Genomic DNA, 15712 nt, shown 5'->3' on the forward strand with positions numbered 1-15712 from the left:
CGTGCTAGTGAACGTTCGAATCTTCGAACCTATAAGAATCAGAAACAACCAAAACGTAGTCCGAAACAAGAAGCATCGATCAGGCCGAGGGTTCGAAAGCTGTACAATACGATTCTTGCTGGAAATTTGAACTGCATAATCATGAACGACGTAACCTACGTGAAACTCGATTACAAATCCTTGCCGGGACCACAATATTATACGGTGCGAGAAGGGCAAGTGTTAAACCAGTCCGAGATATCGATTGAAGTCGAAAAATTTGGTAAGAGAGCTATGGCCTGGCAAGCAATTTGTAGCTGCGGTAAGATTTCGAAACCCTTCATCACCACTGCTTCAATGAACAGCGAAATATACATCAAGGAATGTTCAGAAAAACGACTTCTACCCATGATTCGAAGCCACAAGGATCCTGTTGTCTTCTGGCCAGATCTTGCTTTTTGCCACTACTCGAAATCAACGGTAGAATGGTATACTACTCGTCCCATGGTCACTCGTCCCACAAGACTTAAATCCATCAAATTGCCCACAACTTTGACCAATTGAGAAATTTTGGGCATTAACGAAGGCACATCTTAGGAAACATGTCTCGGCAGCCGAAACCATTCAACAGTTCGAAAAAGATTGGAAATAAGTGTCAAAACTTGTCACTAAGAAGTCTGTACGAAAGTTAATGAGGAACGTTCGCAAGAAGGTTCGCCAGCTAGTCTACAATTGTAGACTGTTGTTGTAGTCTAATATTATCAGTATATCGAATAAAATTTGAATATCTAACACTTGTGAATTATTTACAGCGAAATCAAAGTGCGTCCATACTTTCTGGGACAGTCTTTATCATATTTTCTATATGACACATGGCATTCTTTGATCGATGCCATCATTTTTAAATGTTTGAAACTAACCTTAAAATCAAATTTGATAGTTTTTACCTATTTTTTTGTTTATCCACTAGTTCGTTGAATGTTTTGGGTACTTCCTTGGATTTTATGTTATAAAAATGTCAATTCGTCCGACATTTGTTTATTTTTTTCGAAATGTCTGTTTGTTGTGCATACTTTTTTCTACCCTAAAATTGTCTAGCTAATCGATTACTTCTACTCAAATATATCACATTCATGTCGATCGATAAATCAATTGCGTGATCGACAGTGAACTTCAACCGACGATTCTTCATGTGTTTATTTTTCTTTTGTTTTTATTTTGTTGTTTGTTTTCCATCGCAAATCAAAACGGGCACAACTGCGCTCCCGAGAGTAGCAGGCCCCATCGCAACTCCCCAACAGGTGTTTTCTCCTTGTTCGTGCTACGGTGCATGGACTCCCGTCCCGCGTGAAGAAAATAGGCCGCAGCCGCCGCCAACGAATGAGTGAACGGCAAAATCGGTAGGAAAAAAGAACAACTCATTCTGCACTGGCTACACTGCACCGACAGACAGATAGACTGACTGACTGACTGGATGCAACTCGCTGTCGATTCCGGGAGAGAAATGCTTGGTTTGTTGTTTTTTCTTTCTTTTCACTTCCACTTGTAAGTTGACTACTTAAGAGAGCAGAATCGGAAGGCAATGTAGGCAATGGGGAATGTAGAAAACCCGAGAAAGCGAATGCGCAAAAAAAAGTAAGTGAATTAACTGTAAGCTCTCCTGGTTTTCCGACGCTGCTGCTGCTGCTGTTGTTTCTGTGAACTGCTGAGCTAATTGTTGAAATTGGTGTCTGTCAGATCTGGTTTGGACTGATTCGATTGGGAAGCAGCGGTCGAAAGCGGCGCCTTCTGGCGAAATTGACTGACTGACTGAGATGACCAGAAGACCGATTGTTCGGTTAATTACCGAAATACACACCAGATTGAGCCAAGGTGTCAATGTTAGTCTTTTTTTTCTTGACTCGTTTTCTCTCTTCTAGTAGGCCATGGCTGGACGATTTGTTCCGACACGTTTGGTCCATTGCGAAGAGAAATAAACTTGTTAGTGCAATTAGCTATGGTGTTATTATGTTATCACATTTGGTGATGCTTGAGGAACATTTGGTACTACCGTAAGCGCCAGGTGTCGTTTCCCGTAGTCGACCGGAGTAACGCAAGTGACTGGTAAACTATGGAAAATAGCCACATTGCGGTTGAAAAAAAATACATTTTATGTCTGCTTCTGCTGCGATTGGAATGAAGTGGTAAAATAGTTGGACAAAAATTGCTACTTCCGTTATGAGATTTCAGTTTCTGTATCAATAGATTACGCAGCTGAACTTATTGTTACCAAATTACCCACAAATATTTAACGAAGTTTTCCTGCGTGACAATGGACGATGAAACTTATGTGTTGGACGATTTTAGGCAGCTTCCCGGAATGTTTTTTTCTTCTGCCATGCAACGGAACGACGTAGAGTAGCATTTCAGGACGAGGCAAACGGTGAACTTTCCCCAAAAAAAAAGTTTGGTTCAGCAGGCAATATGCAGTTGTGGTCGAGCAAGCCGCAGCTTCATTACTCCCGGAACGGCAAACAAGGTAATATACCGCAAAAAATGCCTAGAGAAGCGATTGTGACCATTCCTACGCAGCCATGACGCTCCCTCGCTATGCTGGGCTGATTTGGCATCTTGTCACTACACCAAAGGTGTTTTAAGAACTCTCTCAATATAAACAACTAGCTACAACTATAGAACAATTTCAAAAATATTGGCCAAAAGCAGCTTAATCGGTTTCACAGACCCTAATTGCTGGAGTAAACACAAAAGTTCGTTTCTTCATTCAGCGTCATTGACTGAGACTGTTTTAAGATAACTAATAACGCACAATTGAATAAATAAAATCCTCTTTAATACACCTAGTTTTTTAATACAAAATAATCCAGATTGTTTCGGTTAGTTCACATGAGCGTGAATCAACGCTTACTTCGCATATTCGACAACATTCTGGAAACCAAACGTTTCAGCAACAATACATTTTAACTCATTTATTACTTCATGAAAAAATGTACGGATAGAAAAAACGCGTTTTGTCGGTTACGTCACTTATACCATTATATCTTCGAAACCACAAGTTCTCGATTCTTGACCCTGTAGTAGCTTCCAAATGAGCCTAAGTTTGTTAAAATCGGTCTAGCTATATCCGAGAAAATTGCGCGAAGAAATTTTTTTAAAGTGCACACAAGAATTTTCCCATCTCGTCGAACTGAGTCGAATGGTATACAACACTTGGGGTCTTCGGAGCTCCGATCAAAAGTCGTTTTCACCAGCATTTATATTATCTGTCTATAGAGAAAGGCAAAAATGCATCTTGGATTGAACTAATAGCAAATTTGTCTTATACAAAATTGAATCTGTCCAGAAAAAGTCTTATTTGGAAAAGTTTCGCCAGAAACGGCTACTCCCTTTTCTCAAGGCTCATGACGGTTGGACGATAATCTGACTGGAATTGGCTTTATGCCACTACACGAAGGACGTGCTAGAGTGGTATAAGGTGAATGCTGTCGATTTCGTGCCTAAAGAATTCAAAGCCCTAAACACTCTTCGGAACGGCGCTCAATATAAAAATAGCACCTTCTAAAACAACCTAGTGAAGTGATGAATGTAGAATAAATGACAGAATCATGGGTTAATATGCAGAAAACTGTCGATTCTAAGATGGTGCAGAGCCTTAGTGCCTGTGAGCAAGACTTCCGGGCAGAATACCGCAACTCGACCTTAACTACGTTCGTTTCCGAACCGTGACGAAAAAGGGCGAAGGCAAACTACAACTAGATTCCAGGAAATCTGTATGTGACTACCAAGGATAAGCGGGATGTTCCCAAGAACCTTCGTGTTCAGAAAATATCGAAATTCACCTACAAGTTCGTAATTTGGCAAGTTATTTATACTTGCGGACAGCGGAGTACATCTTTCGTTACCGCAGGCACCGCAAATGGACGCGGATTTTCACTCTCCTGAAGGCTCACAACGGTCCGACAATCTCCTGGACGGATTTGGCATCATGCCACTACACGAAGGCCGTGCGACGAAAAACAACAAAATCGCTTACGTTCGTGACGGTAGAAGCCAAGTACAGTATTGTGCAGTGGACAAGAGGACGATTTCGAAATTAGCAAACCAAATGAACAAAAGCTATCGGCATCACATACACTACGGCAGAATACAATTGTTGTTAGCTGTGGGTAGTGCAAACTTTGGCCTTCGATATGAGAACTTGAAGATTTCGATGCAACAAACAAGTACATACCAGTTTATATGGAGGATAATGCGATAGAAGTGCGTGCGACCATTTTGTTGGAAAAACTATATCCTAGTACGGAGATATTCTCTCTATCGAAAAGGAAGCATGGAAGAGCCTTTTCCCTGGTATTCCGCACGGTGTACATATGTTACGCATGCGCTTGAAGAAAACTATATCTTCTTATGTGACTTTCGATGAGGATACAAGGATTCCAAGTAAATCACTTGTTACCTACGACGATCAGATGGCTATATGTGAATATTGCCAAAACTCTGTTCACTACGTTAAGTCTTGTGATAAACTGAACTACACCGAAGAACAGCGGTACTTTTTGTACATCGGTCCCAAATAATCCCAGTACTTCCGTGGCAGTCACCAATAACAATGAAATACTCCCTTCAACGAATCCATAATTTGTATCCCATGTAGAACAAGAAACTTCGAAAAAAAACCCTATGATTTTATATCTTATTAGATGCACATAAATGGAGCGTCGCAGTTCACGCAAATTTGCGTGGATAAACATTCAATATTGTGTCTTGAAATGACATGAAATTCACTGGAATAAAAAAAAAAGATCCTGATAGTGACCGCCGCGAATTGAACCGAGAATCATTGGATCAAATAGTACGTCTGTTTATCGACTGAGCCACAGAAGCACACATTTGCTTGGCTGGTAAAAGGTGCATTTAAAAGGATCAGGGTCATTTCTCCGAAAGCCATTTCACCGAAAGCCATTACACCGAAAGCCGTTTCGCCGAATGCCATTTCGCCGAAAGCCGTTTCGCCGAATGCCATTTCGCCGAAAGTCATTTCGCTGAAAGTCATTTCGCCGAAAGTCATTTCGCTGAAAGTCATTTCGCCGAAAGTCATTTCGCCGAAAGGGTAATTTTGCCAAATTCGTCATTAGTCTTAATATCGTAATTGAAATTGATAAAAAATGATTATGTTTACTCCCGTTTTGTTGACCTACAATCGTACTTCTGAAATGATTTCGAGACTCGAATAATTTTTGTAGGTTTATTCATGATCCTCAGAACGGAACTCCCAAAATAATTAGTTGACTTTATTAGTGTGGCTATCAGGCAATTGTTTGCGGAATTTTCCGACAACTGAGTGCTGATGGATAATAATCTAATGCGGCTTCGCCACATCGTTTTGTTCGTATACTATCCGACCTCGCTACCGCTCGTTCGGACCTAACTGAAGTAAAAAAAAAAACAGCTTTGAGTAGACCGGGCAAACGAGGCGGTTACAGGTTTGTATGCAAGAGGCCGCCCCTTCCGACGGCGGGTCGGCGGCCAGTTCAGTTGCCGTCGCCTCGGCGGCTTTGTTCCGCCGAGCCATCTTTTTTTTGACCCTAAAAAAAGACACTTTCGGCGAAATGACTCATTCGGTGAAACGACTTTCGGCGAAATGGCATTCGGCGAAATGACCCGCTCCCATTTAAAAGCACGCAGTCGCCCCTGCTAGCAGTATGCAAGTTAAAGTCGAACATAAAGTCATTAGAAATGAAATTTTCCGTCATTGGACAAATTAGATTAGATTTATAGATTACACCGTATTAAGATCGGGATTAAGTTACCTGTAAAATTCAATTTTTTTTTTTGGTGTGAAGCCTGCAGCTTACAACGTATTCAACGCCTGGACAAATAAATAAAGATATTTCCGTCAATAACAACAAAAGGGAACCGATTGAAGCGAGCGTGAATAGCGAACCACTGCTCCCCAGCTTAATTTACTCGGATAACAATGAGAGTGCCTTTCCTTCAGTTAAGAAGATAACAACGAAATTCAGCAATAAAAACAACAAATATTTATTGTAGCTCAACGGCCACGTTAAAAAACATGAATCTTTATTTAAAAAATTGTTACTCCCCGAAAATTTTGTAATAATTCGATAAAAACTGAATTTTGCGTGTGCGGATTTTAAACGTTCAAATGCATCCAAATTTTCTTGTTTCTGTTAATTTCTGTGTAATTTCACCTAAATGCAGTGCTTACAGTTAGTTTTATATATTGCCTTTGGAACAACGAACTTAGTTCAGATCGGAAAAAACTCAATTAAAAATTTGAATGATCTATGAATTTTTCAAAACTGTTTTCAAAACCGTTAAACAAACTTTGTTTGATGGAAATGTATTTGACCTCATACTTGAAATATGTCAAAAATTTCAAAGACATCATTTTCGTTAAGTTTCAAGTGCAGGGTAGTCAACTGGAGCTTCTGTAGCTTCGATTCGATGTCAATGACTACTAGTTAACAGAGCAATTTAAATTTAAATAGGATCATTACTCTGTGCATAAACGCTACTCAACGTCACAAAGAGGTTGTCGCCAACGGTGGAAACGACGAAACGGCGCCGGCACCGGCTTCTGTCAGATCCGATAATCATGAACGACGACGACCCACCGATGCCAATCTTCATGATCTAGATGCGGGGAACTAGACCGAATACAGCAAATCACACACAGACTCAGTCATAGACACAAACACAAATGCGGCCGACCAGTGTTCGATCAAGCAAATCTGTGTCAAGAGTTTCTCCGGAGTGGCTCGGACTTTCTGTTTCTACTTCTGTCGTTTTGTGTGGCCTCGTGCTGCTGTGCTGGTCCACTTGTCGTCGCTTGGTGACGAACCGGGATCCCCTACTACGTGTGGGGCCTTCTCGTCCTCTGTCACATCGCAATCACCCACCAACCACACGCTGACGGGGCCAATTGGAATCAGATCGTCATTCCAAAAAAAAAACGATCTTTCCTGTGGTCATCCCCGGTGGAAGGTGCGTGAAGCAGGTGAAATGACTGCTGCTGCAATTCGGGAACGACCACCATCACCACACGTGAGCTGAGCCGTTATCCGAGGCCTGGTGGCCGCTTATTGTTGCGTGATCGAAATCGCGATCTTCCTCCTCCTCCTCATCATCATCATCATCGTCGGTGCTCGGAAAACCCGTTGATGATTTGATTATTTTCTGGCTTATTATCTGCGTTTTTAAATTCGGATCGGATCGGTTCTCGGATGCGCGAATCCCTGGCGTGCGGCTCCGGTGGTTCCAACATCATCACCTTTCCTTACCGTGTGCAAGTGTGCAAGTGTAAGTGTGGAAAGCGCACGGGAAGACTCCGCTCAGCTTGGCGGAGACGGACAAACCTACTTTTGACGGTCCGGTTAGCGTTGGCTGTACGTGGTATTTGCTTTGGTCATTAGCGCTAGGTGTTTCTTTAACTTCTGCAAACACACACACATGGAATATAGCTGTTCTTAAAATTAAGTTTTCACTCCTTGCATGTGCGAGATAAATTGGTTTGTAGCTCGGAGTGTTCATTTTTTCCATCTATCTACCAACATACAAACGGCATAACGCAACGGTGAACAAAACATAATTGACGGTATCGAACAAGAAGAAGAAAACAAGGAGCAAGTTTTTGACTTATGTCAAATTGGCGCGCGATACTCGAGTTTGAAACAATTTTCGGTCAAGTAGGCATTGCCTGCTGCATATTAACGTGCGAGTCGCGGGACAACCGGGAATGGATCGGGCCAAACGTCAATTTTTTTTCGAAGCTGTTTTGCCTTTCTCATATAGAAAGGTTATGCAATCACTGTGAAAACCGACATTTGAACCGAGGCCCGGAGGGCCGAGTGTCATATACCATTCGACTCAGTTCGTCGAGTACGCAAAATGTCTGTGTGTGTATGTGCGTATGTGTGTATGAAACGTTTCTTTGTACTAACTTTTCTCAGAGATGGCTGAACCAATTTTCACAAACTTAGATTCAAATTAAAGGTCTTGAGGTCCCATAAAAAGTTCCTGAATATTATTTGGACCCGACTTCCGGTTCGGGAGTTATGGGGTAAAATGTGCAAAAAAAAAAGAAAATATATGTTCTAACTTTTCTCATAGATGGCGCGACCGATTTTCACAAACTTAGGTTCAAATGAAAAGTCCCATACGTAATTCCTGTATTTCATGCGGATCCAACTTCCGGATCCGGGAATATAGGGTAAAGTGGGTTAAAAATTGTATACCATCAGAATCCGGTTATACAGTTTTTTCGCTTTTGTTTTGGCCTGAACTTGCTGTATCAGGGACTTTTTCGGCACCTTCTGTTTCTTATACGTCTTCAGGGAGTTCCGAACTTTGAATCATCCCGATGCTGGTGTTGAACTGCCTTGCCAAATCCCGCGTCGACACCGATGGGTTTTTTCTGATGTACTCAACCACTTTTAAGTTCCGGCCGGGCTGGCTGGGACCCGTTTTCCTACCGGTTCGGGGCAAATCCTTCATGGAAAGGGTCTTACCGAACTTCTCGACAGTATTTTTGACACTGGTGTGGTGCACTTTCACCCGTTTTGCAATTTCGTTGAACGTGACACCACTTTCTGAGCACCACGAGTGCAGAATTTTCTTTCGCGTTTCCGGATCAATTCGACTCGTCATTGAAACGATGAACCGTACCGAAACCAATCGATTGCGCAGCTGTTTTTGACATGTAAACAAACATGTCACCGCAAAACACGCTGCAAAAAATTAAGCCATTTCAGAGTAATAACTGTTTGAATGTTGCTAGCTACTTATCGATACACTCCTTAATTTCTCCCTTCTGCATCAACAATTTATGTATATTTGATTTGAAGTAAAATTCTCATCCTGGTTAACGAAAAAATGGTTTGTTTCGGCAGATTTTATTGTTAAAACAAATCAACCATTTATTAAATGTCAAAAAAATTTGAGTTGATGTAGTTGGCAACGTATTTGTTGATTCAATTATGTTTTATATTTATACTAGCGGACCCCTACACACTTCGTAGCGCAATAATATTAGATTAGATGTAGAAAATCAAAACTACTCAACAATTTTAATGATTATTGAAGAAAAATATTGTTATAATGCTCTATGATAGTGGCCCCAACCTTTTTCATATCGCGGACAACAGGACAGAATATAGAAAACCGATGGTTTGCCGAAACGCAAACAGGCAGCGTACAATTTACCATCTGAAAAAACTCTAAATTCACGCTACAGACTCATAACGATTATTGACGGTAACAGAAAAGTTAAACGGATGAGAAAATAACGTTCAAATTCAAATGACATATCAGTGGGCATCATTGGAATGCGAGGAATGAAAACTTTCGCTTCATCTAATTTGCCATTCAAAATTGCTGCCTCGACAACATTTGCGATTACCGTTTGAACTTTAAACTTTTTTTTGTACTTGTTCCTCGATTTTCTGCAGAATAATCGAACGACCCTCATGATTGTTTTGGATGAGTGAAGTAGAATAGTATCTTTCTCGCACAGTGAGAAGTATCATCCTTCATGTTCCGTAAAAATGAATCAACTGACAATTGTTGGTCAGTTTGGCAGTTTATGAGCAAGAGAGTGAATCGTTCGAATAGGCAAAACATGTCGATGAGTTTGAAAATCTCGGTTCCATCGATGTAATTTAATAACAGGAGGCAAACGTGATGGTTCGAGTACATTGGACAACTGTTCATAGTCACTCAAACGCAAATAATTTAAAATTTCCAAGTACTCTGGGTACAATTGAAGACGTTTGGACTCAAATAAATAACCTTGCAATTTTAAGCAATTGACGAAATTTGGAGGACGTTTCGAGAAAAAATTACACAAAATTTCGTCCAAAGAATCCTTCAAAGGTATAGCATGGGAAATGCTTATGAAAAATTTGAGCCGAGAAATTTTTTTCTAATTTGAATGGAACTATTCCAAAAAGTAGAGAGCCGAACAGTTTTGGTGTTTGAGTTAACGGTGTTAATTAAAAGTGACAGCACACCTCAATCCTGTTGTATCTGAATAAAACTTCAGCGCATTGTGACAGCAATAATTATATCTATCGTGAAGAGAGGATTCTCATCTCTGGAGTTTTAGCAACAACGAATCATAAAAAAACATTAATCTCTTTCTTTTCTTGTAGTCGTTCTATAATTTGACTTGACGGCATTGAACCCAAATTTATACATCGGAAAATGGAAACCTGTATGCTGTTCATTTGGCGCCCTTACGAAATCGAACATGTGATTCGAAATAAAGAAACACGTGAATCAAGTAGGCTCAGTGAAATGTTTGCCCAAATCAGCTCGTTTGGCGCCAAAATATTTCAATAATAATCTAGTATTCATATTTTGCTCTACAGTCTGCTAGCATTTCACAACTTCATACACGCCAAACAATCATCGGAGATCTAGCATGCATTGAGCGGAAAATTTTCAATTCCAAATTAACCAATTTTCTAGTTTTTCTCTACTTTCCCGAAGGATTTCCCTTATGTATTATAGCCTAAAACCTCCGCATAAACGTCACCTTTCGAACAAAACAAATCATTTGAGGATCGGTCCACGCATACCAGAGAACATTAGCAACACACACTTTTTTCGCTATTATTTTATATATATAGATAAAAAAATTGGTTAATTTTATCTACGATCTTATTTGTGTAATGATACAACTAAGTTAATTGTTTGAATTAACCGTATCAGTTTTGTTTCTTAAAAACCAGAGAATGTTTCTCTTCCATGGATAATCAAAAAAAAGTTTGCACGTGTTTCAGAAGGAAAATATATGTGAAAATTTTGATCATCCCACCACAAAAAATGCCCAACTGCTATTGAAAGCAATTAACCATTTGAAAATGGATAAAAATCAATTTAAAAAATGCCCTTGATAATTAGTTCTCTTTTTAAGAATAATGACAAACAAAAATGTACGTAGAAATACTAATTATTTCAGGTTTGAATCTTATCAGTCGTTTCAACTGCCAAGTTGATAAATTAAAAGCACTAATAATATTAGATGTGTCCCAGAAAGTATGGAAGCAACCAAAAACCGCTGCCATTTTGCAATGGTTCAGAATCTGTCAATTTTTATGGCTGCGTCCTGTTGTTTAAACTCTTCTCTAACCACTTGTGCAGTTGTTTATTCATTAGTTTGTTTCGAAATGCGTGGACTTTCAGCAGAACAACGTCGAAAAATGGTGTACAAATGGTGCACAGAACGCGGACTGTCACTGAGAAAGATAGCAAAATGGAAGGTCTAAGTGAAAAAGCCGTGCGAAATGCAATCAGGAAGTTCGGTGAGGATAAACCGAAATCGGGTCGAAAAAAAGGTCCTGCTAACCCTCAGTTGGATAAACGTATACTGAAGGCGTTCGAGCAAAAAAAAAAGAGATTTCAGTTCGGGATGTGACCAAAAAAGTGGACACTTCGAAGTGAAATGTTCTTCGTGCTTAAAACGTTTGAATCTTCGAACCTATAAGAAGCAGAAACAGCCAAAACGTAGTCCGAAACATGAAGCATCGATCAGACCGAGGGTTCGAAAGCTGTAGAATACGATTCATGCAGGAAATTTGAACTGCATAATCATGGACGACGAAACCTACGTGAAACTCGATTACAAATCCTTGCCGGGACCACAATATTATACGGTGCGAGAAGGGCATGTGTTGAACCAGTCCGACACATCGATTGAAGTCGAAAAATTAGGTCAGAAAGCTATGGTCAGGCACAAATCTCCAAATATCAAGGGGAACGAGCCATTTGAGCCAATTTGTTCTGATTCCTGATGGTCTGGCAAGCAATTTGTAGCTGCGGTAAAATTTCGAAACCCTTCATCACCACTGCTTCAATGAACAGCGAAATATACATCAAGAAATGTTTATAAAAACGATTACTACCCATTATTCGAAGCCACAAGGGTCCTGTTGTCTTCTGGCCAGATCTTGCTTCTTGCCACTGCTCGAAATCAACGGTAGAATGGAATACTACCAAAAATGTCACTTTCGTCTCTAAAGACATGAATCCACCAAATTGCCCACAACTTCGACCAATTGAGGAATTTTGGGCATGAACGAAGGCACATCTTAGGAAACATGTCTTATCATGCAGCCGAAACCATTCAACAGTTCGAAAAAGATTGGAAAAAAGTGTCAAAACTTGTCGCCAAGAAGTCTGTACGGAATTTAATGAGGAACGTTCGCAAGAAGGTGCGCCAGCTAGTCTACAATGGCTAAGTAGCAAATGTTGAGAATAATATTCTGTTGTTGTAGTCTGATATTATCAGTATATCGAATAAAATTTGAATATTTAACACTTGTGAACAGCGAAATCAAAGTGCGTCCATACTTTCTGGGACAGTCTTTACATCCAGAAAGACGATACTCGGCAACCAACAACCCATAGTTTCACAACAACAATAAAAATGGGTTCTAATTTTTGTGCGTTTTACGTTGCTTGTGTTTGCTTGGCTTGCAGCACAAAAAAAAATCGTTTGAGATCAACCAAACCTTCAACCGATTTCCACACCCGTCTATTTTGTCTATGAAGCCATCGACTGCTTCGGTTGCCTTCCGTTAAGTAAGTATCACTTTAATTGTGCTTGATTTCTCGCAGGAACCAATTGTCGAATGGAATCGAATAGTAGATATTTACGTAAGTCGTCAACAATAATAAAATTGATTTTTGTCTGAAAATAATCACTATTTTCATTCCGAATTTTTCTTCCGAATTCAAACTCAAATCTGACCTAGTTCTCCGATCGATAATTGATTCCGAACGGGTGTGAACTGTTTCTCGGCGTATCTTCACTGATTTTTGAGTTCGTTTTTTTTTCGAGCAATCCAATAAAAAATAAAAAAATAAAAGCACAGCTCAAATTCCTTCCGAAACTTACCTTCCTCGGCATCCTGTGCGTGGGTCACGATTCCCGTCAGCACCAGTAGCATCAGCAGTAGCAGCTGCTGACAGGCATACTTTCGACGCGTCATGGCCGTCGATTAATCCACCTTGGAACGTCTTTGAGCTTTTCTTCCTTCGTCTTTTTTTTTGTCTTTTCGAGGTTCACGCGGTCGGTCGGTCGGTTCGTCGCTTCCACGCCAGTCGATGTCACTTGTCCACAAAATTACACCGCGTTTCGGTTTTTTTTCAATTTGTTTTTCGCTTGGAACTTTTACATTCTTTTCCGTGATGCCAGCGCCCAAAAGAAATGTGTTTTCACTGAATTTCCATTCTCTTTCGAGAAAAAAAAAACGCTCAGCTTCTTCTAATTTCACCACTAGATTGACCGTCGTGCACCGAGCAAACACGGCGCCGTTTTTTTTTGCTTTCCTTTCCTCTCGGAAGGCAAAATAACTTTGTCACTTTCCCGACTGAGCAAACACTTTCAGCACAACCCGATAGCCAGCGCAAAGTAATAATAATCTACTCGGAGGCGGTTTTGTTGCCACTCTCACTTGTCACTTGCGCTGCTGAGTCGCGATATCCGGTTCCGACGAGGGGCGGCGAAGGCCACAAGAGAAAGGCTCCCGTTAGACTCGTCCCGTTTCTCCTGCGTCGTCGTAGCACCGCGCAACACTGTTCCTTCGGGGGGATGACTTGAAGTCGACTGACTGACTTGGGAGAAAAAAACTTCAGCTGTAAACAACAGAACGTCTTACTCGAACCGCGGTCACTGTTGAACTGTTGCAAGAAAGTTCCCCAACGGACCACAAAACGGACCTTCTCTGTGCGCTTTCTTCGAGTTCGCGTTGGTTGGTTGGCTAACGATCGCGCTTCTTCGGGCTACGAACGACGACGAACACCGCGAACGGGAGCGACTACTTTCTTTCCCATAATTTCTTTCGCACACAAACACACACCAATACACTCTCTTCGCTTTTTCGAAGCAACCGTTTTTGGTTGGCTAATGAATGCGAGCAGCAAGCCGTGCCGCGTTGCGATGCGAAACACCTAACGTGGAATCAGCAGAGCGTGGCACGAGGAGACGACGGTGCGCTCGACTCTTCGCGCGCAGCAGCATGTGCTTCGGTGGCACTCACGGCACTCAAACCTGACAGTGTCTTCGGAGCTTTTTGATGAGTTTATTTTTTTTTTTTCGGTTTAGTGTTTTCCAACACAGTAAGCTCTGCCCGGCCGAAAGTTTGCGCTCGGCTGAATCCTCGTGTGTCGCATCGTGGCAGGTTGAAATTGTGTCAAATTTCAGCATTTTTTTCGATTTTCTTTTTGACTCATCAAGGCGGATTTCGATCCGCCCTGGGGTGACTCAATTGGTATGACTTTTCTGCCGATCGTTGCTCGAGTCCGATGCAGTCGGTTGAGCGGGCGGGTGGACCGGGTGGGTAAGCGTGCGACGGGAATTTAACTGGCTTGTCAGGTTCGTCGCTTTTTTCTTTCACATTTGCTTGGGGTTTTGAGGTTTTGCCGGTGAGGTGTTTAGGGTTTTTTTTATGTTGCGCCAAAAATTGATGAAACGAAGCGAAGATTGATTTACCAGCTTACATAGTATGCTAAAGGACGTCTGAAAATCAATCCTCATTCATTGTAAGAAATGGTTTTCGAATTAGTTTGAAAATTGTGGTGAAATGATTTATCCTAAGTATTTTTCTATTGTTTTCCCTTTCTCCAGAGTAAGCTTAAACCTTGAAGAGAAAATTCAAATGCATTTAGAATTTAGAAAAAAGACCAATGGAGCTGAAATCTTACAATCGTTCTCCGCCAGGCATAAAACCTCCTCCTCTTCTATATCAACAGATTACAGTTCTCCAATAGATACATATGTTATCATATACTTAAAACTACCAATTACAACTAGCCCATCAAGTGAGCCTAACAATTAGAAACTAGAAAGAGAATTAGGAAATAAATTTTCACAGCACTGCGGGACTGGTGAAAATCGAACACGTGGGGACATCGATCGAATAGTCGACACATACTTGAAAAGGATTCGCTAAAACCTATAGTTAGTGTGGGCAGATTTAATTCTCAGTAGTCGATGAGATCGAATTAAACTAGAATTAGCTTGAATAACAATATCGTTTATTGCGTCTAAGCGAGCGATTCGTTTTTGTTATTGATTTCAAAACTTTATTACAACTACAAAATCAAAAGCAAGTAGCAAATAACCAACAAAAAATAACGAGGAACAAGAAATAAAGAACAAACAAAAACCAAGACACTCGAAACAAGATACAAGAAAAAAGAACCTAGTAACTAGAAACAAGAAATAAGAGACTAGGAACAAAAAACAGAAAACATAATACTAGAAATCATCTAAAAACTTAAATCTCAAATCTAAAAACTTAAAATTGAAAACTAAAAGCTAAGCACTAAATAATGAAAATAATAACTAAGAACAGAAAACTGAACATGAAAAACCAAAAACTAAATACTATAAACTATAAACTATAAACTATAAACTATAAACTATAAACTATAAACTATAAACTATAAACTATAAACTATAAACTATAAACTATAAACTATAAACTATAAACTATAAACTATAAACTATAAACTATAAACTATAAACTATAAACTATAAACTATAAACTATAAACTATAAACTATAAACTATAAACTATAAACTATAAACTATAAACTATAAACTATAAACTATAAACTATAAACTATAAACTATAAACTATAAACTATAAACTATAAACTATAAACTATAAACTATAAACTATAAACTATAAACTATAAACTATAA

The 15712-nt window shown here is 40.0% G+C and overlaps 1 protein-coding gene across 5 annotated transcripts in view; it reads right to left on the reverse strand.

Moving 5' to 3' along the window:
* Positions 1–13761, reverse strand: part of LOC131426449 (uncharacterized) — a 115591-nt gene extending 101830 nt beyond the window's left edge. For 2 of the 5 annotated variants that reach the window (XM_058589187.1, XM_058589184.1), the window contains exon 1: positions 12899–13756. In XM_058589187.1, the coding sequence (XP_058445170.1) occupies positions 12899–12992 (94 nt within the window). In that variant the 5' untranslated portion in view covers positions 12993–13756. Of the gene's footprint in view, positions 1–12898 lie in introns of all 5 variants that reach the window. The other 3 variants (XM_058589186.1, XM_058589185.1, XM_058589188.1) reach the window with 3 other exon arrangements.
* Between the last annotated feature and the right edge of the window lie 1951 nt (positions 13762–15712).

The sequence above is a fragment of the Malaya genurostris genome, chromosome 1, assembly GCF_030247185.1.
Source record: "Malaya genurostris strain Urasoe2022 chromosome 1, Malgen_1.1, whole genome shotgun sequence".
NCBI classification, from domain to species: Eukaryota; Metazoa; Arthropoda; class Insecta; order Diptera; family Culicidae; genus Malaya; species Malaya genurostris.